At 47.9% G+C, this 27,411-nt stretch overlaps 2 protein-coding genes across 3 annotated transcripts in view; one reads left to right on the plus strand and one right to left on the minus strand.

The window, feature by feature from the left end:
* Positions 1-15,520, plus strand: part of rev3l (REV3 like, DNA directed polymerase zeta catalytic subunit) — a 128,322-nt gene extending 112,802 nt beyond the window's left edge. For both annotated transcript variants that reach the window (XM_056295175.1, XM_056295176.1), the window contains exons 24-32: positions 228-336; positions 2,091-2,297; positions 3,524-3,633; positions 4,312-4,426; positions 4,681-4,818; positions 6,240-6,430; positions 8,544-8,790; positions 13,040-13,258; positions 15,380-15,520. In XM_056295175.1, coding sequence (XP_056151150.1) covers positions 228-336; positions 2,091-2,297; positions 3,524-3,633; positions 4,312-4,426; positions 4,681-4,818; positions 6,240-6,430; positions 8,544-8,790; positions 13,040-13,258; positions 15,380-15,520 — 1,477 coding nt within the window. The remainder of the gene's footprint in view (positions 1-227; positions 337-2,090; positions 2,298-3,523; positions 3,634-4,311; positions 4,427-4,680; positions 4,819-6,239; positions 6,431-8,543; positions 8,791-13,039; positions 13,259-15,379) is intronic.
* Positions 15,521-17,365: 1,845 nt separating this feature from the next.
* mfsd4b (major facilitator superfamily domain containing 4B) lies at positions 17,366-27,342 on the minus strand. Its single transcript, XM_056295177.1, has 5 exons — positions 27,063-27,342; positions 24,860-25,028; positions 19,372-19,488; positions 17,576-18,955; positions 17,366-17,483 (listed from the first exon to the last, which is right to left on the minus strand). Exons 1-4 carry the CDS (start codon positions 27,333-27,335, stop codon positions 17,601-17,603), a joined length of 1,914 nt encoding a protein of 637 aa, XP_056151152.1. The 5' UTR covers positions 27,336-27,342; the 3' UTR covers positions 17,366-17,483; positions 17,576-17,600.
* Positions 27,343-27,411: the final 69 nt, after the last annotated feature.

Genomic DNA, 27,411 nt, shown 5'->3' on the forward strand with positions numbered 1-27,411 from the left:
CCCCCAACTTGGGAGAGTCTTTTTTTTTTTAACAAGTATATACAAAAGAAAACAGAGTACAGCAAAAACAAAGAACGACAAAACAGACTTTTTCTTTTAAGAATTCTACTTTTGTTAAAATAACATTTCAATCATTCATATATATATATATATATATGTTGCATTTGTTGTTTTATCTGTGCATACAATCAGCTTTTTGGGTTTTTGCATGTGTGTGTCTGTCTCAGGCCCGATGAGTTTAAGTTTGGCTGCACCTCCCTGAGGGTCCCCCCTGAGCTCCTCTACCAGCTCCGCAGCCACGTCACCGTGTCACCCAACGGCATCGCCTTCGTCAAGGTACAGCATGTCTGACCCCCCTGCCCCGCCCTGTGATTTTTCTCCTCTGGTGTCCGTTCATAAAAAGAATGAAAGCATCAGGCCATTTACCCCATCGACTGTATGAGTCACCGTCTGATGGCAGGAAAATGGTCAAGTCTTCCAGTGGCGAAGGCCTGTTTTTGTTCATCTCAGCTTTGCACCTCTTCGGTAGGTCATGAAGGCTAAGAGTACAGCTAGAAGAAACCGCAGCCCTCTTAATCAAACTACACATCCATTATCAAATCCTTCCCCCAATTATTTCACCCATGCTGCCACTACACAACACAGCTGTTGTCTCCAAAACGTGGTCATGGGTTGTGAAGAGCCGCAGCTCCGCAGGTTCTCCCATTTGAAACGGAGCCTGCATACGAGCTGATTGGTACCAGTTGGAGCATCTCTGAACCCGAGAGAGGAGAGGTGATTAGTGGAAACAGGTGGTGTCACGTCAGTTTGGAAGGAAAGACTGGCTCGTCTCCAGACGTTGTGAGAGAGAAACTGAATGTTGCAGCATGGTGGAGTTAAGGGGATTCGGTGTGGTCTGGTTGTGGGATCAGAACCAAAGACTCGTCTCCCCTTGGGGTGATGTGATTCTACAAATTCCTGGCTAGCAAGAGGCGAGTGAGTAGTTTTGTCTGTGTGACATACAGGTTTTTTATTGTATTATCAGTCAACAAACCACTTTATTGACACAGTTTTATCTGTTGTTACCTCGGTTTAATGGTTCTTTATGAATATTTATGATTTATGTGGGACATTGATGCCTCTGATACTGTAAGGTTCACATGTAAAGAAGGGAAGATTTTCACTGTTTCGGGGCAAGTCTGAGACCATGGTTCTCTACCAGAAAACGGTGGATTGCTCCCTCCAGGTTGGGGATGAGTTGTTGCCTCAAGTGAAGGAGTTCAAGTATCTCGGGGTCTTGTTCACGAGTGAGGGTAGGATGGAGCGGGAGATTGACAGGCGGATTGGTGCAATATCAGCAGTAATGCGGACGTTGTACCGGACCGTTGTGGTGAAGAGGGAGCTGAACCGGAAGGCAAAGCTCTCAATTTACCAATCAGTCTTTGTTCCAGCCCTCACCTATGGTCATGAGCTTTGGGTAGTGGCCGAAAGGATGAAATCGTCGAGACAAGTGGCTGAAATGAGTTTCCTCCGTGGGGTGTCTGGGCTCAGCCTCAGAGATAGGGTGAGGAGCTCGGACATCCGGAGGGAGCTCGGCATAGAGCCGCTACTCCTTCACGTTGAAAGGAGCCAGTTGAGGTGGTTCGGGCATCTGATTAGGATGCCCCCTGGGTGCCTTCCTTTGGAGATTTTCCGGGCACATCCAGGTGGGAGGAGACCCTGGGGTAGACCCAGAACTTGCTGGGGGGGGGGCTACATGTCCAGTCTGGACTGGGAATGTTTTGGGATCCCCCAGGAGGGCGTTGCTTGGGGGGGGGGGGCGTCCGGAGTGCCCTACTTAGCTTGCTGCCACCACGACCCGACCCCGGGGAAGCGGCTGAGCATGAAATGAGATGAGATGGTGCAATACAATAATTATTGTTTTGCATGATATTGTATAATCGTTACTTACGTTCACCTTCTTGTTTACTTACAAACTGTTGGACAGCATACAGATGTTTTTGGATCTAACTTTTTAGAATTGCAACTGCATAGATAGCAAAGACTGTTATCATGTCAGTTGCCTTAAAGATCTTACTCATTTTTCTTACCCTCGTCCCGTTGGTTTTTAGTCCTCAGTGCGTAGGGGTGTCCTGCCGAGCATGCTGGAGGAGATCCTGAATACGCGGATCATGGTGAAGCAGTCCTTGAAGGCCAACAAGCAGGACAAGGCCCTGACCAGGCTGCTGGACGCCAGGCAGCTCGGGCTCAAGCTCATCGCCAATGTCACGTTCGGCTACACCGCCGCCAACTACTCCGGACGCATGCCCAGCGTGGAGGTAAGAGAGCCTCTGAGGACCGCCATCTTGGATCTAGACCAGGACCAGGACCCCAGTCTTTTAATTCTGCCATAGTGTCTGGATGATAGACCCCAGCCATACAGTCGCTGGGATACTGGGATGTGGAAGCAGGATAGGGATAAGTCCTGCTTTTATCAAACAGTGTCATGGATATTGACATATCTTGATTGGCCAATCAGCACCAAACCTTTACTTTACACGCTTTACCGACAGTTGTTGAGAATCGTAGTATATTAATTAATATAATGGTGTAAATAAGATGAGAGCTGGCTATAAAACATGCAGTGCTCATAACAAAATGGTATAAAGCGTTCGGGCTGATTTGATTTTTCTTTTTGTCTGTAGGATAAATAATCGCTCCAGTGTTTCTATGTGCATCAGCAAACAGAGCATCATGTTTACGTGGTTCTGAGATAGTCTGGCTGCTACTGCAAATTAAGATGGTGTCATTAAAAAAGGACCACAACGAGCTAGTTGACAGATGTGATGCTGAGGTCTGTGTTAAACAGCGGGCAGTGTGATCACATAAAGATTTATTTTCTTGAAAAATCAAAGCTGAAATAAAGACTCCAGGTAATGGTAATAATATGTCGTTATTATCCCGGTTCCAATCCCCCGTGTGACCTCCGGCTTGGTCGGGCGTCCCTACAGACACAACTGGCCGTGTCTGCGGGTGGGAAGCCGGATGTGGGTATGTGTCCCGGTCGTTGCACTAGCGCCTCCTCTGGTTGGTCAGGGCGCCTGGTAGCCCCCATGGTGAAACTCCTCACTGTCAGGTGAAAAGAAGCGGCTGGCGACTCCACATGTATGGGAGGAGGCATGTGGTAGTCTGCAGCCCTCCCCGGATCGGCAGAAAGGGGGTGGAGCAGCGACCGGGACGGCTCGGAAGAGTGGGGTACTTGGCCGGATACCACTGGGGAGAAAAGGGGGGGGGGATCCCACAATAATAATAATAATAATAATATGTAATTATTAATCAATGAAGTATTGTCATAGTATTTAGTTCTTTTGAAGGGGGGAACTAAAGAGGTGTTTTGTGCAGGACACAGTTGACCGAGGCACGGCCTTCACCATGCTCTGCTAGTAGCTAAACTAGAACAAAATGAAACGGTAAAAAAGAAACGCAAGACAAAACGTCTTTTCGGCTTTAAATAAACCACAAAACGAGGAGCGGGTCGCTGACTGTGGTTGTGTGGCGCCCGCAGGTGGGAGACAGCATTGTGCACAAAGCCCGGGAGACTCTGGAGAGAGCCATCCAGCTGGTCAACGGCACCAAGAAGTGGGGCGCCCATGTTGTGTACGGAGACACTGACAGGTGAGTTGTGTGTATTTGCATTTTTCTGTGAATTTGTCATGGTTGTGCGGTCAGGGTTTCCAAGGCTCACCTGTGCCCCATGCCCTGATTAGCTGTCCAGGAGGCGTTTGTTGCCCCGGCTTGTTGCCCCGGCTTGTTGCGGGTTTATACATGTCGCTTTGTGTTGGCGTCTGTTGGCGGGCTGCTTCATGCCTCCTGTGTTGTTTTGTACCCGTCGCCCCAGTTCTGGTGAATTGATTCCCGTCATTAAACTGTTGCGCTACCCCTCAACTCCTGCACCCGGCGTGGCAGAATTAACGATTTAATTAATGATTCAATTAATTAATTAATTAATAATCCTTTTTGTTAAGCTCTTAACGTGGCTTGGATGCCAAATAAGAGTTATTTTTCTTATTATTAGCGGTTGTATTTTTTTTCATGTTATGTATGGAAATCCAGCAGTCACCAAATACCGAATTTAAAAAAAGGCATCGGGCAGGGCAGGACAACAGGCCGACATGCTGCGGGACATGAGGAGATCCAGCCCCTAGTGGTCACTTCAAGCTCCTGCTAGCTCAAAAACAGCTTTGAAGATGATTAATCTCTGTCCTTTCGCTTTTTCTGGTCACGGTGTGTGTGTGTGTGTGTGTGTGTGTGTGTGTGTGTGTGTGTGTGTGTGTGTCTTTGTCTTTCTTGCAGTATGTTTGTATTGTTGAAGGGGGCCACAAAAGAGCAAGCCTTCAAGATTGGCAATGAGATCGCCGAGGCGGTGACGGCGACCAACCCCAAGCCCGTGAGGCTGAAGTTCGAGAAGGTACCGCTTCGTCCAGACAGGGACCAGGTTCCCCGGCAGTCTGTGTGTGTGTGTGTGTGTGTGTGTGTGTGTGTGTGTGTGTGTGAACAGCATGTGTGTATTTTGATGCTGACATGTATGTAAAATGTTAGTCTGCAAACACACTATTTTCTGGCATGTGTCATTCTGTTGGCCGGTGTTTTTAGGGTTTTTTGTGTGTGTGTGTGTGTGTGTGTGTGTCTGTGCATGTGTGTACGTGCTCGTGTGGGTCTCAGTTGTACCTGCCGTGCGTGCTCCAGACAAAGAAGCGCTATGTGGGCTACATGTACGAGAGCCTGGACCAGAAAGAGCCCGTGTTCGACGCCAAGGGGATCGAGACGGTGCGCCGCGACGGTTGCCCTGCTGTTTCCAAGGTAACCAGCGCCGCCCCCCCCCCCCCCCACACACACACACACAAATAATCCTTTCATTTCAGTGTGCTCGACACCAATCAAGACCCACACCACATCTGTTCCTGCACGCCCTCACTCACACCGCCACACGCATGGCACACAGTGAGGAAGATGCTGATTTTCTTCCTCTAATGTGTATTTATGTGTGTGTGTGTGTGTGTGTGTGTGTGTGTGTGTGTGTGTGTGTGTGTGTGTGTGCCGTTTAGGGAGTAATTTTATCATCCATAATTCATAATTTCATTACATGTCTTTTGGTTTGATTGATTTCTACAGTATTTAAATCTGCCCCCCGTGCTCGTTCTCCGTTAGGCTTGCTCTCGCTTTTCCGCCTCTTTGTTTTTTTTTTCCCACTCGTTTGTTGTCTGTCATTATTTTACCCGTCTACCGAACCGTCCATTCATCATCTCACTGTGGGCACTGCAGATGTGGGCTAACAGATCATTAAAGGTCCACGGCGCCGCCGCCCACAAAGCCCAGGGCGGTCCTGCGGCCCATGATGAGATGCAATGCAGAGTCACAGAACCAGCTCCCCGGTTCACTTCTGATGCTGCTGGTTGTTATATTATACTCCTCTGGGCGCCCGGGTGGCGTGGCGGTCTATTCCGTCGCCTACCAACGCGGCGATCGGCGGTTCGAATCTCCATGTTACTGCCGGCTTGGTCGGGCGTCGCTGCAGACGCAATTGGCCGTGTCTGCAGGTGGGAAGCCGGGTGTGGGTATGTGTCCTGGTCGCTGCACTAGCGCCTCCTCTGGTCGGTTAGGGCGCCTGTTCGAGGGGGAGGGGGAACTGGGGGGAATAGCGTGTTCCTCCCACACGCTATGTCCCCCCCCCCCCCCCGGTCGAAACTCCTCACTGTCAGGTGAAAAGAAGCGGCTGGCGACTCCACATGTATCGGAAGAGGCATGTGGTAGTCTGCAGCGCCTCCCCGGATCGGCCGAGGGGGTGGAGGAGCAACCGGGGCTGGCTCGGGAGAGTGGGGTAATTGGCCGGATACAGCTGGGGAGAAAAATGGCGGGGTGGGTGGGATTAATTAATTAATTTAAAAAAAACTTAATTATGCTCCTCTGTGCCTCAACTACCTGGCCGTCTTGTGTCTATATCCGAAGATGTGATTGGACGGTGTGATGTGGTTGGACGGTGTGATGTGATTGGACGGTGTGATGTGGTTGGACGGTGTGATGTGATTGGACGGTGTAATGTGTGGACCATCCCACCTCTTTGAGAGCTGTTCAGAACTGGAGCCAGGCAAGACAGAATCCCTGACAAAGACCAGTGCAGTTGACTCATGAGATAGTCTGGCTCGCAGTGCTTTAATTGACATCTATAAAGAGTCATGAGAAGTGATCGTTGTCTTGCATCCCCCCCCCCCCCCCCCCCACAGATTCTGGAGCGCTCCATTAAGCTGCTGTTTGAGACCCGGGACATCAGCCAGGTGAAGCAATTTGTGCAACGCCAGTGCATGAAGGTCCTGGAGGGGAGAGCCAGCATGCAGGACCTGACGTTTGCCAAGGAGTACCGTGGCAGCGCCTCCTACAGGCCTGGTGCCTGCGTCCCTGCATTGGAGCTCACCAGGTACACTCAAACCGTGTGTGTGTGTGTGTGTGTGTGTGTGTGTGTGTTGTGCATTTGTCATCCTCTGCAGACAAGCCACATCTGGACGCACGGCCAAGTGCACAAGAAAATAAAAAGTTTTTCTTGTAACTGGATGTGGACCCGGAGGGGAAGTGATTTTTGCGCGTGACAGAGGAGGCATGAGAGCAAGGCCACGCTGTCAGCTGCAGTTACAGTTCTCAGTGTGAATCCAATTATTCCTTCCCCACGGTGTCCATTGTGTGCCTGCAGCAGCGCTAGCCCGCATCTACTGTACCTGAGTCTGTTGCTTAGCAACCCATCCCTTAATGGGCAAGGGGGGGAAAATCTGATTTCAGAGGCATGTTAAGAAGAGCAGATTCAGCCTCATCCATCAGCGATACACGCCCGTTTAGCACACATGGAGATCCGACCTCCACACGAAACATCTGGGCGTTGTATCACTTGATATTGCCGAGGGGCAGCGTTTTGGGTTTTTACAGATTTTCACCGAAAAATACCCAGATTTTTAAACTGATTTTCAACCAGATTTTGTTTCCACGGAGCCAAAAGTTGTTCCTGTTCGTGTGAGGTTATGTAACAGTGTCCTCTTGTGGCGAAATTTGGCATGCTGGATGGCTTTGAAAAATAAAAACCGAAAACACTGAGCCTTGGATATTGCCACATGTTGCATTTCCAGATCATTCTGTTTTATTTACATTTTGAATTCAGTTTGTCCCACACAGTTGAATAATTTGATCTAATTTATAATAAAAATGGTCAACTACGTCCTGCATCAGAGCATATAGCACACACGCGGTCTTCTCTGGACACTTTAGATTATTGTTACCTCTTTTATTTGTGCTTCATTTGCATCTATTTAAACACTATGTTGGAGAAATTCACAAAAACTTTAAAAAATTTTGTGTTTGACAATGGTGTTTTTCCTGAACAATACAATCATTTTTTATGCCATCCTGCATTTGTGGGGGTACAGCAAAATTGTCTAATGAATGAATGGAAGTGAAACTGATAGAGGAAGAAGAAGACGATCTTCTACCACCAAACTGAAACTAGCCAAGTGCATAGGTGGATGTCCGCGTTCTTCTTAAAATGACTGGCTGTGATTTGCTGTCACTCGGGTTGAACGCGTCCCCTCACAAAATCCACACCTGACAGTTGTGCTTCATTCAGATACACATCAAAACAAGGAAGTCTGTTCCCCACACCCCTGCCTGATGCCTCCTGCCCCTCTTCGCTATCCTGTATAGTGGCTACAATTGCACAATAACTTAATTTAAGAGAAATAGGGGTTTTGTCTCTGCCCTGTCCTGGCAAGCCGCTACGCCTGGATATCAGTCTCCCTCACCACACACACACACACACACACACACACACACACACACACACACTCTGCTATATGCAGATAGAACCTTTTTCTGATTGCAATTTGTGATCGTAAGTTCTCAGTTCTTTGCACCCTGTAGGATACCCGTCACTCCTTAATTACATATGTGCATATATGTTAATTATCTGGTGCATGAGATTCAGATATTTTTGTTTTCACTCTGGGGTGGCACGGTGGCACAGTGGTTAGCGCGGTCGCCTCACAGCAAGAAGGTCCTGGGTTCGAGCCCCGGGGTAGTCCAACCTTGGGGTATCCCAGGTTGTCGTCTTTGTGGAGTTTGCATGTTCGTCCCCGTGTCTGCGTGGGTTTCCTCCGGGTGCTCCGGTCTCCTCCCACAGTCCAAAGACATGTAGGTCAGGAGAATCGGCCGTACTAAATTGTCCCAAGGTCCGAATGTGTCGGCCCTGTGATGGCCTGGCGGTCTGTCCAGGGTGTCTCCCCACCTGCCGCCCATTGACTCCTGGGATAGGCTCCAGCATCCCCGCGACCCTGAGAGCAGGATAAGTGGTTTGGATAATGGATGGATGTTTTCACTCTGTATAGGAAGACACCTTTCACTCACCAATTGCCGACTTGTAAATTAGATGTTTGGATTCTTGATCTCAGGTACTTGGAAAAATGTTTCATCTCAGATGTTCTTTCTTCTACTTTTAAAACGTCCTTCTGTATGTACAAACCCTCTCAGTGACCTTTAACCTCTATTCACAGACGCATGATGGCCCACGACCGACGTCTGGAGCCACGTGTCGGGGAGCGCGTGCCCTACGTCATCGTGTACGGGACGCCTGGCGTGTCCCTCATCCAGCTGGTGCGGCGTCCCCTGGAGGTGTTCCAGGACCCCAACCTGCGACTCAACGCCACCTACTACATCACCAAGCAGATCCTGCCCCCGCTCGCCCGCTTGTTCCAGCTGATCGGCGTGGACGTGTTCAGCTGGTACCAGGAGCTCCCCAGGGTAAGAGATACGTCATGGGAAAAGGAGGAGGCGGAGGCGATGAGAACGTCAAGAGATGATTTACTGTTTTTAAGATGACTGACACAGTGAAGTCACCGCTCAGTGCTTAGAAATCAGCGCTACGCCAACTCCAACACCACAAAGAACAACCGACAGCAGACATTATGTGCCAACATGTGATCAACTCCAGGTAGATAAATAGAAATTCTTGAGATCAAGAATTTCTATTTCTAGATAAGATAGATAAGTAGAAATAGATAATAGATTGATACTCTTCCAAGCAATGGATAATCCTTTGTAGTAATTCGGAGGCAGAGAGTAGCAGAGTTCACCATGGAAATTTGTCGGGCATACCAGGGAAAGGAGGGACTTGTAAAAATTTTGCAAAAGGTCAGATTAGGACCATAGTTACTTTGATTTTAGATTTCATTGACCCCCTGTAGAGATACCCCCCCCACACACACACAGACACAGACACACCCCATTGGTGGGGGTTTCAGACTACACCGCAGTGGAAATAGTTGCTGACAGTGAGATGTTGCCTGTAAACTCAAACATAAAAAGGAATGGTTAGGTATCCATCCATTATCCAAACCGCTTATCCTGCTCTCAGGGTTGCGAGGATGCTGGAGCCTATCCCAGCAGTCATAAGCCACAACGTGCTCAACTCGCGGCGATGCGACCTTGAAGAGCAGGTGCTGGATCCTCGATGTAGTTAATCGTAAAAAAAGAGAGACTGGGACAGCGCTCCAGTTTGACTTTTTAATATTGCCACACAAATATTTCGGGCAAGGCACCCTTCCTCAGTGTGTATTCTGGCAATTTCACAATCAGTAGACACAGGTGGGGTTAATAGGTGACCCCAACCGGCATGACATGTACTTCCAAGCAGGGGGAGCCACAAACCGTTCCAGGCACAGAGTTTCACAATGTAGGTTAGAATCAGAATCAGAATCATGCTTATTGGCCATTTAGGTTTGCACATACATGGAATTTGACTCTGGTTTCATGGCTCTTTCAGTGTACTTAACATAGAATAACAACACTACAACACAACAATCTTCATATATATACACAAGGATTGACTCTAAACAGGTGAAATAAGAGGTGATAAAGTGCAGTGGTGCAGAGAATACTATATCAGAGATGCTGAAACAGATGTTAGCAGGTTACTTACATACATGCCTGAGGTAGATGGACATGACAGAGTACCAGTATACGTACAATATACAGTACGGTATATACAAAATAGTTGGATTTATTGACAGTGTTAAGCGTTCATTTGAATGACAGCCCGCAAAAAGAAACCTAGGTTACTAAACATAAAAAACACAACAAAACAAAAAACAAATGATATCCCCTTCATAAGAAACAAGCAAATGGGATCTCATCATTCATCCCGTTGGGAATGAGGGGTACCAAGGAAGTGTAACCAACACACCTCAGGTTGGAGAAGGATTCTGTCTCTTACCACCCGTCCGTCTACTGAAGTCTACCGTGTAGTCAACTACTGAGGATTAGACACATTTGTAATTCTCATGACTCTTTTGAGTCACGAGCTAAAGATCTTTGTGATGGGTTTAAAGGGAGGGGATATGGTGATGCATTATTGGACAGCCATCTTAACAAGGTGTGCCAAGTTCAGCAGTGTGACTTACTCAAACCTAGTTCTAGAGACACCTCTTCTCAGGGTCTTGCATTTGTGTCCACCTGTAGTCCCTTATCTAAGTCAGTCAAACAAGGAGTGAGTAGATATTGGCACATATTGGAAAGTGACTCTCAAATTGCAAGGGCATTTCAGACCCTGCCTAGATATTTTTGTAAGAGGTTTTCCAACTTCCGGGATTATCTAGTGAATTCAGATTTGCCTAAGAGGCCTGTTCACACTCTTGTCTCAGATCCCTAGTGGGAATTGTCCTTCTCATAATCCTGTACACCATTATTCTACGATGAAGAGTAGTCAGTTCACTGATCTGAATTCCGGTGTTGACGTCAAGGTTAGGGGCAGCATCACCTGTTAAAATGCCTATGTAATTTATATGATGTTGGGAAAACAGAACCAGGATCTGTGAGCATAAGGGCTCTGTTTGCAGTCGTGATGATAAATCATTGCTGGCTGGGCACGTCAACAGTCATGACCACAGCTTGAGTGAACTACTCTGCATGGACACTGAGACAGTGAAGTCTCAAAGACATGCATGTTAGGGTTAATCCTCCTGTCTTTGCCCCTGACCAGGGCATGGAAAAACGAACTGGAGTTTGTCCCCAGGTGTTGCACGGCGGCCGCCCACTGCTCCTAGCTACACGGCTAGGATGGGTTAAACGCAGACCGGAGTTTCCCCACGGGGATTAATAAAGTATATCAAAATTAAAACAAAAAACAAGATGCCACGGAGAGGTGGTAATAGAGACAGACTCCTTCTCCAAAGAGGTGTGTGTTGGTTACACTTCCTTGGTACCCTCATTCCCAATGGGATGAATGATGAGATTTCATTTGCTTGTCTCTTATGAAGGGAGTATATACATATACATATATATATATGTGTGTGTGTGTGTGTGTGTGTGTGTATATATATATATATACACACACACACATATATATATATATATGTATATATACACACACACACACACATATACATATATATATATACACATATATATATTTATATATTTTATGTTTTAGTAACCTACATCTTGAGATTCTGTGCCCAGAACGGTTTTGGCTCCCCCTGCTGGGGTGTACATGTCATGCCGGTTAGGGTCACATATTAATCCCACCTGTATCTATTGATTGAAGGGCGTCTTGCCCAAAACGTCCGTATGGCAGTATTAAAAGTCAGATTGGAGTGCTGCCCTAGTGTCTCATTTCTTTATAGGTCTATACACGGGGAAGTGAAAGAAGCTGGACTCGGGTAACAATACACATCGTAAGAAAGGACGGGTAACGCCATAAAAGATGAAGGTGTGGCTAGCTGGGTGTTTGGTACTAGTTGTAGATCGAGGAGTCGGTGGTGTCCTGATGTTAGTGCCTTGCTCAAGGACACTCAAGCAAGGTGGATGCATGAACTACACAGGTTTGATTCCCACCAAAAACGCGTAATTATTGTCGCTGAAAACGTGACGCGTTGCTGGATAATGAAACACTACCTGGCCTGGAGGGGGATTTATCTGCCAGCTGAGGGAAAGGAGACATCACGCCGGGCCTTTTGTCTCCGTCTCTGTCGGAGAATAAGCAGACTGTAAGGACACCGAGACATTTTCAGACCCCCCCCCCCCCCACACACACACACACACACAGTTTTAGTAGGGAGAGAACAAAGAAGGATGGAAAATGTCCTCCCTTTCCCACTAGCAACCACACAGGACTGGTTAAATTGGTCTTTGTGTGAACGCGCCATCCGGGCTTTGTTTCGGTGACGCACGGCTGCCACCTCGTGGCGAACCGTGGAACTGTAAACCAGGCGGCTGACTGACGTTTGAATCCCGTCAGTAATGGGACATTGTAATGCGTGACGCCCAGCACACTTGATTCAGATCGATAACATCCGAGACTTGAAGAGTAGAGACCGAAGACGGACTTTACTGTAAAGTGGACGGTTTTAATTCGAGCCGCCGGTGAATGGGATGGACGGCCTAAAACCAGAGACGAGCCTTTTAGACGGGTAGCTCTCGGCCCATCCAAGTATGAACCCCTACCAGTTCCAAGGGTGCCTCTCTGGAGGTGACCCTGACCTTTGACCTCCTGTTTGAAAGAGAGAAGAGACTTTTTTCCTTCTCAGAGATCAACCAAGCAGTATTCTGTCAAATGATTTTCACAGTACTATTAAACTTTTTAATCCAGAATATTTATACTATTATGATAAATAGTACTACTACTACTAATAATACCAAGTAATAGTATTATTGATTTTTGTGTTGATTATTGTCAATTTCGATGCGTTATGGAGTAATAAAGTTAAGTTTTACATTTTGATGAATGTTGCATGATTATCAAAAGTATATTGCACTCCTCATAATTACCTTTGTATTACATAGTGAATCAAAATGATTACTATTTTATGACTTCATTGCTATTTAGTCTCAACCGGTATTACATGTTACTACCGATAGGATTTCCACGGTACGGTAACAGTGGGATCATTCGTCATCCATGAAGAGATGCTGCATAGTATTGTATGCTGTGGTGTTCCTGTTGTTCCTGACAGCAGCCGGTTGTAAACACGCTTCGCGTCTCTCACCCGTCCAGATCCACAAGGCGTCCGGTTCGACGGCGGCGGGCGGAGGAGAGGAAGTGGGCCGGAAAGGGACCATCTCCCAGTACTTCACCACGCTGCACTGCCCCGTGTGTGACGAGCTGACCCAGCTGGGCGTGTGTGCGCGGTGCCGCGCCGAGCCGCAGCGCGTGGCCGTGACGTTGTACCAGGACATACGCCAGTGGGAGAGCCAGCAAGAACAGCTGCTCAAGGTTAGAGGTCAAAGGGTGCCGGGGGAGGGGGGCTCGTCTCTTAACGGGGCTACGCGGATGACTTTGGTTTTATCCACGTTCGCATGGGCTGTTTTTGCCTACTTTTCATTTTAATGTGGAGAACTGAAAAGGGACGAGGACTGTGTGCTTCTGTAAGATAAGATACTACTGCTACTACTACTACTGCTACTGCTACTACTACTACTACTACTACTACTACTACTACTACTTTCGGCTGTTCCCGTTAGGGGTCGTCACAACGGATCATCCGTTTCCATCTCTTCCTGTCCTCGTCGTCTTCCTCTGTCACACCAGCCACCTGCATGTCCTCCCTCACCACATCCATAAACCTCCTCTTTGGCCTTCCTCTTCTCCTCTTCCCTGGCAGCTCCATATTCAGCATCCCTCTCCCAGTATACCCAGCATCTGTCCTCCACACATGTCCAAGCCATCTCAATCTTGCCTCTCTTGCTTTGTCTCCGAACCGTCCCACCTGAGATAAACTTCATTAGTCCCCACAGGGAAAGTGAATTTAGTATCATGCATAAACTTAATGGGGCAACAGCCACACCTATGGCTGCTGAAAGAACCCAAAAAAACACAATATTAGGGCGTCCGGGTGGCGAGGCGGTCTATTCCGTTGCCAACATACACGGGGATCGCCGGTTCGAATCCCTGTGTTTCCTCCGGCTTGGTCGGGCGTCCCTACAGACACAATTGGCCGTGTCTGCAGGTGGGAAGCCGGATGTGGTTATGTGTCCTGGTCGCTGCACTAGCGCCTCCTCTGGTCGGTCAGGGCACCTGTTCGAGGGGGAGGGGGAACTGGGGGGAATAGCGTGATCCTCCCACGCGCTACGTCCCCCTGGTGAAACTCCTCACTGTCAGGTGAAAAGAAGCGGCTGGCGACTCCACATGTATGGGAGGAGGCACGTGGTAGTCTGCAGCCCTCCCCGGATCGGCAGAGGGGGTGGAGCAGCGACCGGGACGGCTGGGAAGAGTGGGGTGATTGGCCAGGTACAATTGGGGAGGAAAAAAAGGGGGGAGGAATTAGAACGAAACATTGACTTGTGCAGTAGTTGTGTTGTCGTTTTTGGTAGCATCGTTAAACTTTACTTGTTCAATATTTTAGTTGAACCGGAGATGAAACTGCCCGTCAGCCCTCTCATTCACACACCAATATACATACACACAACTGACCTTTATACACAAACCTCTGGTCTGTATTCGCTCCCTAAACACGCGTGCACACACGCACAAATACAAATGCTAACTTCAGTATCGTTCTCGCCTCACACTGGGGTTTCCACACATCCATGGAAACCTGGAGATTTATAAAGTAGTTGTCCAGTCATGGAAAACACCCGGAAAATGATCAGATTGATAAAATGTCCCGGAAGTATTCTTGAGGTCATGGGATATCGTAGTTATATTGTGAAACCGTATTCTTGCCTGCGGAGATATTATTTTTAACCACAGTGCCGGCGATGGCAGCCTATACAAAATAAATAAATAAATAAAACTACACCCGACGAGACTGAAGCGTTGCGTTCTGTCAGTGTGCAGGTGTCCATCACTACCACGCCCTATCTTTAGCTGCTGAGGCGTCACGGCAGTGTGGGCAAGGTTTGGGCGGTTCGCTCAGTGAGCAGCTTCGAGTCGGTCCATTCAGAGACGGTTGAGACGTCCGCTGGCAGATAACACTGAATAATAATATGACCGTCTGTCAGCGACGGATGTCATGCACATCCAAACAAACATCGTGGGAAATGTCCTTGAGAAGTCCTGGGACGCCACTTCCTAAAGCGCCGCAACCCACGACACACTTACTTCGCTCTTGCGGCGCTTTCGAGGCTCGGCGTTTTCTGTTTTTACCGATTTTCACCGAAAAATACCCGGATTTTTAAACCGATTTTTCACCCTGGATTTTATGTTTCCACGGACCTCAAAAGTTGTTCCTGTTCATGCGAGGTTATGCAACAGTGCCCTCTTGTGGCGAAATTCGGCATGCTGGACGGCTTTGAAAAACAAAAACCAAAAAACGCCGAGCCTTGAATGCTTTGCGAGTTGCTTTGGGGTTGATTTGTGATTTCCGTCTTCGTTCTGTTTGGTGTGTGTGTGCAGATCTGCAGGAACTGTAGCGGCAGTGCCGAGCGTCAGGTGCCCTGCGTGTCCCTGGACTGCCCCGTGCTCTACAAGCTGTCCCAGGTCAACCGGCAGCTCTCCAAGGCCCCCTACCTCCGACAGCTCCTGGAGCAGTTCTGATCCGAGGGGCCCCGGGTTCCTCTTTGACACCCCTGTTCGGCGCCAGCCGGCTCACCGCAGATCTGTTGCTGAACTCTGTGCCGCCCCCTTGCCCCTCCCATCAGTGTTTGCGTGTCATTTTGGTCGTTGATTGTTTTAAACGGTGCTTTGATTGAACCTCGCTGGGTTTCCACAGTGTTGTAATCGTTGTTTGTTATACGAGTATTTTTTTTCTGCAGCCCGCAGGACTGTCTGTCTGTCTGCCCCCCCCCCCCCCCAGCCCTTCACCCTGCCCCTTTCTGGTTTGTGTTTTGAGTCCTCGTGCTCACGGGCAACCATCCCCATTGGCTGCTGCTGCTGCTTGGTTGTGAGTGAACGCAGCCTCCGCTACACTAAACGGACATCAAGCACAGGCCAGTCGATGTGTGTGTGTGTGTGTGTGTGTGTGTGTCTCCAAAGCGCTGTAGCAGTTCCAGAGAGCAAGACTTGAAAGTCCGAACATTGTTCTCTGAGGAACGCCACAGTTCTTATACGGACATTAAAACCACTGACTGACTCTACCGTTTTCATTTTCTTTTTTCTTGACTAAAGTCTTTTTGTAAATAGCTCTTGTACAGCGCCCCCAACTGGAGTCTCACTGTGCGTTTATCATCGAGAGGGGGGGAAAAAATAGTAAAGTTCCGGCCATGAATGCAATCCAGTCAGTTGTTTTAACGGATTCTCATTTTTCGACGCTGTCAGTTGACCCTTTTCACCCTGATTGTATTGCTGTGCAGAAATGACTGACGTAATACTTTATACGCGGAGGTTTCTACCCAGAGAGGACGGAGGAATCATTTCATTTTTTTTCCTTTCTATTTTTTGGACATCTGGGACTGTTGCAATACTGTACTTTGATAATTTATGTCATGAAGAGTCTATGGTTTCCTTGTGCAGATGGGTTTGTACACGTTTCTAATGCTTTTATCCATGTCCAGACAAGTCATTGAATCATGTAAATGAACTATAAATCCTCGTACCGCCATACACAGGATCTGTGTATTTGTATAAATGTAAAAATAAAGTGGGGTTTTTTTTTTGTTAGTTTTTAATGGACATTTCTGTGGGTGGAGGTCTGAAATTGATATAATAAAAAATCAATGTATTAAAATGTCTCCGATGACTTCATTTACCAAAAACCAAAAAAAGATCACATGACATATGACAGACTCCAGTACAAACCAAACGCGTTTTTGAAACATTCAAATCTTTAAAAAAGTGCATAAACCAAAACAAAACCAACGTTCGCATCAGGCCGTACTGATGATCCGTCTTCTACAACAGCTCGAGAGACGATGTGCAAAAGTAAACTGGACCATGAGGAGGTCGACTTGACAGCAGGAAGTAGGGACGCTCTTCTCTGACTGCGGCCTCAAGCCTCCACGTCCGCAGGCATCCACACCGCTGTAGTGTCCTTGAGCAAGGCACCAAATCTTGTAACCCACCCCTCCGACCTCGCGTCAAGGGGTGGGGGTCAAACAGTAGAAGCTCCCCACAGGGTTCGATGGGGCAGAATTATTTCTAAGAGTTTTGTTGTGATACAAGTACAGCTATTCACAGTAGTGTCATTATTTGCTGGAACACTATTGTAGATGTTGAATTGTACTACTTACACTAGTCCTCGCCTGTGTGGGAGCCCAAGTATACACTCTACCTTATGGGCAGCGGCATTTGTAGGCTGATTCCTTGCGTTTCAGAGAGAGAGAGAAAAAAGCAAAACAGTGTTGCACAGAAAAACCAGCAGGGCTGTACAGAAACAGGATTTGCGAACACCTCGACAGCTACAAGACGACACAGATTCCTCCGACGGCACAGACCTTTTCTAGTAGACCAGCGGTTGTCAGTCCGGTCCTCGGGATGTCTGGCGCTGCTGCTTTTCTATTCTGCCGGTTAGTTTTATTACCTTCAGCTGTTGTGACGGTTTCAAAAACTCTCGGTGTTACGTCTGGATGGAACAGAAAACCAGCAGTAGGCAGGGTTAGGAGAACTGGAGTTGGGAACCTCCGAAGTAGATGTTGACAGCTAGGCAGCACTTACGGGTCACAAAGAAAGGAGGGGACAGCTAATCCTTCTTCTCCCTCTCCAGTGTTAGCAGCAGTTTACGCCTGGGGGAGTCACCTATCAAGGGGAGAGAGTCGGAAAAGGAGGCTCCAACTGAGACCTCTGACACTGGGGTGGCAGAGGTGATGGTGGTGTCAGCAGTGCTCCCTTTCGGTCTAGTAGCATCCAGTGGGAAGGAGGATCCCCTACTGGGAGAACTCATAGGGCTCACGGCATCATCCATCTCGATGACCTCAAAGTCCGCATCGTTCCAGTGGTCGGCCTCGTTGTCTTCTCGCCCCTCGTCCTCTTCTTCTTCCTCCTCCTCATTGGCTCCTGAATCCAGCAGCGCCTGGCGGTACTCACTCTCGTCGGCATCGGGGCGACCCCTGGCACGGGGTTTCCTACCCTGTCCAGCAGGGGATGAGGCCAGCTTGTAGGCGACGGGAAAGAGGATGGAGGTGATGGTGGCGGTGACTAAGGACAGGTACATCAACAGGGGGTGGTCCTGGAACTTCCCCAGCAGGAAGCCCAGCAGGGCAGGGAGCACCATCTCACCGAGGGCAGCACCAACCACAAACGTAGCCGCTGAGTGGCCCGTCACGGTTGTGTACTGTTCCACCCAGGAGATGCCACTGGGGAAGGTGGTGGCCATGGAGGCCCCATAGAGACCTGTGCAGACCCACAATGCCACCTTCTCCCTGCTGAAGAGGCAGAGGAGCAGGGAGGAGATGGTGCTGCCCACCAGGCTCAGCAGGATCATAGTGCCTGGGTATAAACAGGCAGCGAAGAAGATGGCCAGCCCTCGGCAGGTGGCAAACGTGCCCCAGAACAGGGAGTTGAGCCCTGCTGCCTGCTGCTGATCCATGTGGGCATAGTCCTTGGCGTAGGTGAAGATGAAGGAGCCGTATGCCACTTCCGCACCCACATAGCAGAAGAAGAAGAAGAAGAGCATGACCATGAGTGCAGTGTGATGTCTGGCCACCAGGGGCTTCCCCGATGGCGTACGGGTTTTGTCGCGCAACGGGCTGCTGCGGAAGTAGAGGATGAAGAAGAGGATGGAGACGAGGAGAACAAATGACCCGATTACGACATACGCCCACATGGACTTGAGGGTGCTGCTCCAGCTGTGGACGTAGCGGATGAGGGAGAGGGGCGCCCTGGTGATCTGTTCTGCAGGACGAGAGAGGGCACTTTTGGTGGGCGTGGTCAATATGGCTTCCATGCTGGCGTTTTTATGCGTGTCCAGGTCAGGCCCGAACAGCAGCTTGGCTATTATCGGCGAAACAAACGCCCCTGCAGCAAAGCTGAAGTGCAGGGCCTGCATGTGTGGTCCTGCCTGGTTGCCCCATGTGTTTAAGATCAGCACATTCCCGCCTGAGAGAAAGCAGTCAAAAATATTAGCTGTTGGCAAATACCATCACATACTCCAAACTGAAATCATGTGAACTATCATCAGTGTGCTAGAGACCTCGTATCTCCATTTTTTTTGTATTTTCTTTTAATGTTGATAACAGTGTCATCACCATTGTCTCCCTGATGAAAAGTAAAATGTATCATCTTCAGATCAATCCTTCCTATTGATAACTCATTTCAAAAATGTCAAAATTTACTTATGGCGTTGAGATGAGAAATGAGTAAATTCCACCGCTCTTTTTTCTATCCATGAAAAGTTGACTCTATACCAGGATGGTGGCACTGTACCAAAAAACATGAGGTGTGTGTGTGTGTGTGTGTGTGTGTGTGTGTGTGTGTGCATGCGTGCGTGCGCACACGTTAAGGAAGTATCTCACATGTATCCAGAATCCCCATAGATATTCCAATGCTGGACATGAGCGCGGTCAGGAGGAGAGCCTTCTTGCAGAATGGGATGGCACACATGCCGAACGCTGTGACCAGCATAGAAAGCCCTGGCAGAATAAAAATCACCATTAGAATCAGTTTTACTGCTTCAAACCTCCCAACCTGATAAGACTGTCTTATACTGTCCCTCGTTTATGTCCGACATTCACTGAAAGAGATCTATTGTTCGATAAACCAGTAAAGAAATGGCGGACAAACCACTTTTTGGACATGTCTATGCAATACTCAAGGTAAGAAAATCAAAGAAGATTGAATCAGTTCATCTGGATTATTTTTTTTTTTGGATTGTTTGTTTTTGATATACTCTACTGACCCCCGTAGGGAATTACGCTCTACATTTAACCCATCCTAGCTGTGTAGCTAGTAGCAGTGGGCAGCCGCCAGGCAGCAACCGGGGACCAACTCCAGTGCGTCTTGCCATGCCTCGGTCAGGGACACAGACAGGGGTACTAACTCTAACATGCATGTCTTTTCTTTTCTTCTTTTTTTTTTGATGGTGGGGGAAACTGGAGCACCCGGAGAAAACCCACCGCATACACGGGGAGAACATGCAAACTCCACACAGAGGACGACCTGGGATGACCTCCAAGGTTGGACGACCCCAGGGTTCGAACCCAGGACCTTCTTGCTGTGAGGCGACAGCGCTAACCACTTGCCACCCATACAGTGGATACAACGGTTTTTATGTTTTTGCTTTTTTTTATAAATGTATTTCTGGTTTTTCCCCTTATCCCACCCGATTAACCCAACGGCATATGGCCGGAACTCTTGTCGAATACCTCCCCTGGCTCACGTTTCCACAGGAAGGAGATCGTCGTAACACCAGCTTCCTTCAAACTCGTGTCGGCTGCTCTCGCGCTTTCACACGCGGAAGCCTCGCATGGATTGCGTCACCTTCAGGCCGCGAAGGAGACGTATGAGAACGCTTTCGGTTGCTTGGCTGCAGGCGCCCGGATTGGCCAGAGGGGTCGCTGGAGAACGACGAGTCCCCGAACACTACACCGAGCTACACCCACTATCCCTCGGGTAAGGGTGGCCTAATGAAGGCCTAACCCCGTGGACGCTCTGGCCGTGACCGGTTACGGCGAGTCCGGGATACGAACCTCCCAGCCACGTGACGAGCGGGCTGCAAGGACGGCGGTTTATTCCGCTCGGCCATCAGAGCGGCGGATGCAACGTTTATTGACAGAAACCACCGCCATCTTACAAGGCTGTGATTGCAAACATTTCCACATCCTGTGTGAGTAGGACACATGGCCATTATCCAAAGGAGTTGAATCAAGTGCAACTGGACTTGGTATATATCCGTGAAGACGTTTGGCCTCTCATCCAAGAGGCTTCCTCAGTTGGTGCCTTTCTGACTAGACCAAGCTAGTCTGACTTGCTGGTGATGAGACTCGGAATTTATCCTCTAGGAGTCGTTGTCAGAGCTATTGATGTCCACTGTCAGAGCTATAGATGTCCATGGCTCTATAGCTCTGACAACGACTCCAAAGAGGATAAATTCTGAGTCTCATCACCAGCCAGTCAGACTAGCTTGGTCTAGTCAGAAAGGCACCAACTGAGGAAGCCTCTTGGATGAGAGGCCAAACGTCTTCACGGATATATACCAAGTCCAGTTGCACTTGATCCAGCTCCTTTGGATAACCATGACCCGGATGAATGAGAACATTCACAGACAACACGTGGCCATTGTAACTCTAGTTAATGGTCACACCCATATTTGCATATGAAACCGATCGCTGGCTTGGGTCGTGATGCCACTGTATTGTTTATAAGGGTGGGATACCTGCAGTCAGTTGAAGAGGTCACTTAGATGAGTGATGAAACGAATCTCTCAATAAACGCTGTGACCAGATGAACTGATTCAACTCTCTTTCACTTTTTGTACAGCAGTAGCTAGAGTCCTAGAGTAAGAAGAGTATTAAGTCACACATCTACAGTGGCTTGCAAAAGTATTCATACCCCTTGAACTTTTCCACATTTTGTCATGTTACGACCACAATATATTTTATTGGAATTTTATGTGAAAGACCAACACAAAGTGGCACACAATTGTGAAGTACAAAGAAAATTATACATGATTTTAAATGTTTTTTACAAATAAAAAACGGGAAAGGGGAAAAGTATTCAGCCCCCTTTTCTCTGAGTGCAACCAATTGCCTTCAGAAGTTGCCTGATGATTGCTGAATGATCGAATGTTGATTTAATGACTAAATAGAGTCAACCTGTGTGTAATCTAATCTCAGTACAAATACAGCTGTTCTGTGATGGCCTCAGAGGTTTGTTAAGAGAATATTGGGGAGCAAACAGCATCATGAAGTCCAAGGAACACACCAGACAGGTCAGGGATAAAGTTGTGGAGAAGTTTAAAGCAGGGTTAGGCTATAAAAAGATTTCCCAAGCTTTGAACATCTCACGGAGCACTGCTCAATCCATCATCCGGAAATGGAGAGAGTATGGCACAACTGCAAACCTACCAAGACACGGCCGTCCACCTAAACTTACAGGCCGAACAAGGAGAGCACTGATCAGAGATGCAGCCAAGAGGCCCATGGTGACTCTGGACGAACTGCAGAGATCCACAGCTCAGGCGGGGGAATCTGTCCACAGGACAACTATTGGTCATGCACTGCACAAATCTGGCCTTTATGGATGAGTGGCAAGAAGAAAGCCATTGTTAAAAGAAAACCATAAGAAGTCCCGTTTGCAGTTTGCCAGAAGCCATATGGGGGACACAGCAAACATGTGGAAGAAGGTGCTCTGGTCAGATTAGACCAAAATTGAACTTTTTGGCCTAAATGCAAAACGCTATGTGTGGCGGAAAACTAACACTGCACATCACTCTGAACACACCACCATCCCCACGGTCAAACATGGTGGTGGCAGCATCATGCTCTGGGGGTGCTTCTCTTCAGCAGGGACAGGGAAGATGGTCAGAGTTGATGGGAAGATGGATGGAGCCAAATACAGGGCAATCTTGGAAGAAAACCTGTTGGAGTCTGCAAAAGACTTGAGACTGGGGCGGAGGTTCACCTTCCAGCAGGACAACGACCCTAAACATAAAGCCCGGGCTACAATGGAATGGTTTAAAACAAAACATATTCATGTGTTAGAATGGCCCAGTCAAAGTCCAGACCTAAATCCAACTGAGAATCTGTGGCAAGATCTGAAAACTGCCGTTCACAAACGCTCTCCATCTAATCTGACTGAGCTTGAGCTGTTTTGCAAAGAAGAATGGGCAAAAATTTCAGTCTCTAGACGTGCAAAGCTGGTAGAGACATACCCCAAAAGACTTGCAGCTGTAATTGCAGCAAAAGGCAGTTCCACAAAGTATTGACTCAGGGGGGCTGAATACTTTTGCACGCTGCACTTTTCAGTTTTTTATTTAAAAATTTTTTTTAAATCATGTATAATTTTCTTTGTACTTCACAATTGTGTGCCACTTTGTGTTGGTCTTTCACATAAAATTCCAACAAAATATATTTATGCTTGTGGTCGTAACGTGACAAAATGTGGAAAAGTTCAAGGGGTATGAATACTTTTGCAAGCCACTGTACCTGCATTCATCGACATTAAATTCTGCCCACTGTTTTGAGTGTCAGAGGAGAACTTTGAAAGGAAAAGTTCGGGATTTTTGAAGTCTATTTGTATTATATACACTCGGCAGGAGTCTCCGTGGACTATGATGTTTGCGGATGACATTGTGATCTGTAGTGAGAGTAGGGTGCAGGTTGATGAGAGCCTGGAGAGGTGGAGGTATGCACTGGAGAAAAGATGAATTAAAGTCGGTAGGAGCAAGACAGAATACCTATGTGTGAATGAGAGGGAGGACAGTGGAATGGTGAGGATGCAAGGAGTAGAGGTGATGAAGGTGTTTGAGTTTAAATACTTGGGGTTAATTGTCCAAAGTAATGGGGAGAGCAGAAGAGAGGTGAAGTAGAGAGTGCAGGCAAGGTGGAGTGGGTGGAGAAGAGTGTCAGGAGTGATTTGTGACAGAAGGGTAGCAGCAAGAGTTAAAGGGAAGGTTTACAAGATGGTTGTGAGACCAGCTATTTGGTATGGTTTGGAGTCAGTGGCACTGATGAAAAGACAGGAGGCGGAGCTGGAGGTGGCAGAGTTGAAGATGCTAAGATTTTCATTGGGAGTGATGAAGAAGGACAGGATTAGGAACGAGTATATTAGAGGGACAACCCAGGTTGGACGGTTTGGAGACAAAGCAAGAGAGGCAAGATTGAGATGGTTTGGACATGTATGGAGGAGAGATGCTGGGTATACTGGGAGAAGGATGCTGAATATGGAGATGCCAGGGAAGAGGAGAAGAGGAAGGCCAAAGAGGAGGTGTATGGATATGGTGAGAGAGGACATGCAGGTGGCTGGTGTGACAGAGGAAGATGCAGAGGACGGGGAGAAATGGAAACGGATGATCCGCTATGGCGCCCCCTAACAGGAACAGCCAAAAGTAGTAGTATATTTGTATTATATACACTCACTGCTCATGTAGTACACACAGAGGCTTCATTTTCAGTCTTTCATCTGTTTTTCCACACTGGACACACAACTCCAGCTTACCATCTACAGTTCAGTGCAATTGGTGGGGGAATAATCTATAAACCTTGTTCAGTGGGGTCAAAAAAAACACTCCTCTGCCCAATAAGCTAATGTAATGCTACAGCGGTCTATTATAGTGAACCTGAGTGGTCAAATAAAAATTAAATAGAAAAATTACAGTTTTTTGTTTTTTTTAAATCTCCTCTTATGTGTTTGCTTTGCTGTGCTGCGGTGGAGTGACCCCTGCTGGTAATCTTTTGTAGGCTGTGTTGCAGAAAGTTACACGGTAGGGTTCAAACAGGTGGTAGGAAACAGCCGTATCTGACTATACTGTAAAGTTTTAAAACAACCACTCAAATGCGCTATAATAGACTGCTGTGGCATTATGCTTGCTCAGGCTGAACCATGGGGTGTTTGGGTTTTTTTGCTCTGAACTGAGATTGCCCATCTGTCTCCCAATAATTGTATTTAACTGCGGATGGCAAAGCAGGATCTGCATGTGCGGTTTGAATAAACATCCATCCATCCATTATCTGAACCGCTTATCCTGCTCTCAGGGTCGCGGGGATGCTGGAGCCTATCCCAGCAGTCATTGGGCGGCAGGCGGGGAGACACCCTGGACAGGCCGCCAGGCCATCACAGGGCCGACATACACACACACACATTCAAACAGATGGCTGAATATGAAAGTGAGACCTACATGATGAGCAGTCAGTATAAAATAGAGACAGACCTCAAAAACTCCAAACTATTTTTTTTACTCTGATGCGAAGTAGGGGCTGTAACACAAGCAATAATAAAAAATAAAAAAAACCAGCATATGAATAGTGGCCACGTGTAACCACGTATGTCAGACTCGGGGTTTACCTAACAGGAGATGGGGACTCATGCAGTCGAAGAGGATGCCTCCCAGCAGAGAGCCACCGATGTAGCCCATGGAGCGTCCCACAAAGATGTAGGAGATGTTGCTGATGTTCTTTTTGACATTCACCGCTAGGTCCTCAAAGGTAGGGCCGATAACCGAAATGCTCATCCCCTGGAGATTGGAAGAAAAGAAAAGAAATAAATCAAAAAAGCACTCGCAGCCTACAGCACATAGGAGTTTCATATGGTGGGGTGACGACATAGAAACCACAAAGACCATATTCAGCACTCTGAAAGCACGACAAACAGGAGTATCCGGCAAACATATCCAACAACCTAAGGCGAATCGAGACGTTTAGTAACGTCAAGCTCAAGGGAGTGAAAGGTATTGTGTAAAACATTAATTTCTTTGCAACAGAATACAAAAGGCCCCCAAGCCATTGGACCAATCTGCAGATAGTTTTCTCCTCAGTACATCCACACGGTGCACCATCAAGATAACGATCACGGAGTAGCTCATGACTCAGAGGTTAGTGGTTCGAACCCGAGCTGGAAGGAAATGGAAGGAAAAACAAACAAACCGTATTTCCTTGTCGTGCAGCTGTCTACTCTGTACTTGGTATGATTTTGCAAAACGATGAGCTCTGTTGTAATGTAACCCTCTGCCTAGCCAAATTCTTTATTCATAAAAAAAGATACTTTAAGTCGTCCCCCCAAATTCGTTGCTTTTTTTAAACGAATTGAGATTATACTTGAAATCTTTAAAACTAATGACCGATACAAAAGCTCTAAAGATTTATGAGGCGGTAAAACATTTTCCCACTGAATCAGAAGACTGATATCCTTATTAATCCCCCCGTGTATGACGGGCTGTGTTTTATTATTTTCAATTAGTGTATGTCATGTATTTAATTGATTATTGTTTGTACCCTTATTTTCATAATACATTACCGTATATTTGTCATGTGACATTCAACCTCTATGTACTTCCTGATATGCTGTATAGAAGTGTTTACATACTGTTCCCTTTGGCACTCTGGATATCTCTGTGTATTGTTGGACGGAATGTATGTTTGCCATGTTTGTTTTATAATGAACTTTCTTCAAGAATCTGTACATGAATATGAACAATGTTCAATGAAAATATATATATATATATAAAGAAGAAAAAGCTGTCTACTCTGTGCCTTCAGGATGGAGGGGAGCACCAGTGACACGCTTGCAGGGCGGATCTCGGCGATCAGTTAGCAGCTGAAGAACGAGTTTTACAGCAACGACCTATTCCTGCAAACAGGACACGGTTACCCACAACCAGGAGGGGCAACGACTTCCCTCGGGTGACAACACAAGGTGCTGTTATTGAGCTGTTAAGGCAACCCCCCCCCTACTTAACATATACACACTGTCACGTTGGCACGAGACATTGCTTTTCATTCATTCATTCATTCATTCATTCATTCATTCATTTCTAAAAAAAATAATGTTTTTTGGCCTTTCGTAGTAGCAGTAGTGGATCTAGAGATTTTTCCCTGGGGTGGCAAGACTGTGTCCCAGAGGTGGCAGCTGCCACCCCTGTTGCCACCCTGTAGATCCGCCCCTGTGAGGGGGGAGGGGGGATTCTAAATCGGCGACTTCTGTTTGAGATGAGTTTGGTGCGGGGTCTCGTTGACCTTCCCCATGCATGTACATAAAACATACTTTAAAAACATATTATCTGGTTTATAAACGGGGTGGCAACAGGGGTGGCAAGACTGTCCCAGAGGTGGCAGCTGCCACCCCTTTGCCACCCTGTAGATCCGCGCCTGTGAGGGGGGAGGGGGGATTCTAAATCGGCGACTTCTGTTTGAGATGAGTTTGGTGCGGGGGTCTCATTGACCTTCCCCATGCACGTACATAAAATATACTTTAAAACATATTATCTGAGTTATAAATGGGGTGGCAAAGGGGTGGCAAGACTGTGTCCCAGAGTGTTGCCACCCCGTAGATCCGCCCCTGCGTAGTAGTGAAGGTAGTAAAGTGGTATCGGCGCAGCCGATTCCAGCGGCCTATAGAGGAAGTGGTTATGGCGGCTAACCGCGGGGTGAACCTGGGCCATGTGCGAAGCGTTCAATGGAGAGGAGCGCGAGAGACGCCTCAACAGCGCGGGGGGTCCCTCGCAGGAGAAACAAAACATCCCCCCTCCTCCCTCCCCCCGTCCCCCTCTTACCAGCCCCAGGAAGGATGCGCAGAGCGCCAAGGTGACCACCCAGCGGCCGCAGGCGCCGCCGCCGGCGGAGCCGCTTCCGACGACGTCCGGCCCGGCGAAAGCCGGTTTGGCCGCGGTCGTCCTCCTCCTCCCCGCTTTCAGCGCGCTTTTGAGCCGTCGGCCGGCGTCCCGCCTCTTGTCAAACAGGGTGTCCTCCTCCTGGTCGTCGTTGTCGCCGTCGTCCTCCATGCTGGCGAAACGGACGTGTTTCTTCTTGACGGCGGAGGCGGACATGCCGCTGCTGCGGTCGGTGCGCGTGTCGTTACCGTCGTTACGGCTGACCGCGCGGACGTGGAAGAGGCCCGCGCGC

This window comes from Lampris incognitus, chromosome 15, assembly GCF_029633865.1.
Source record: "Lampris incognitus isolate fLamInc1 chromosome 15, fLamInc1.hap2, whole genome shotgun sequence".
Classification (NCBI taxonomy): domain Eukaryota; kingdom Metazoa; phylum Chordata; class Actinopteri; order Lampriformes; family Lampridae; genus Lampris; species Lampris incognitus.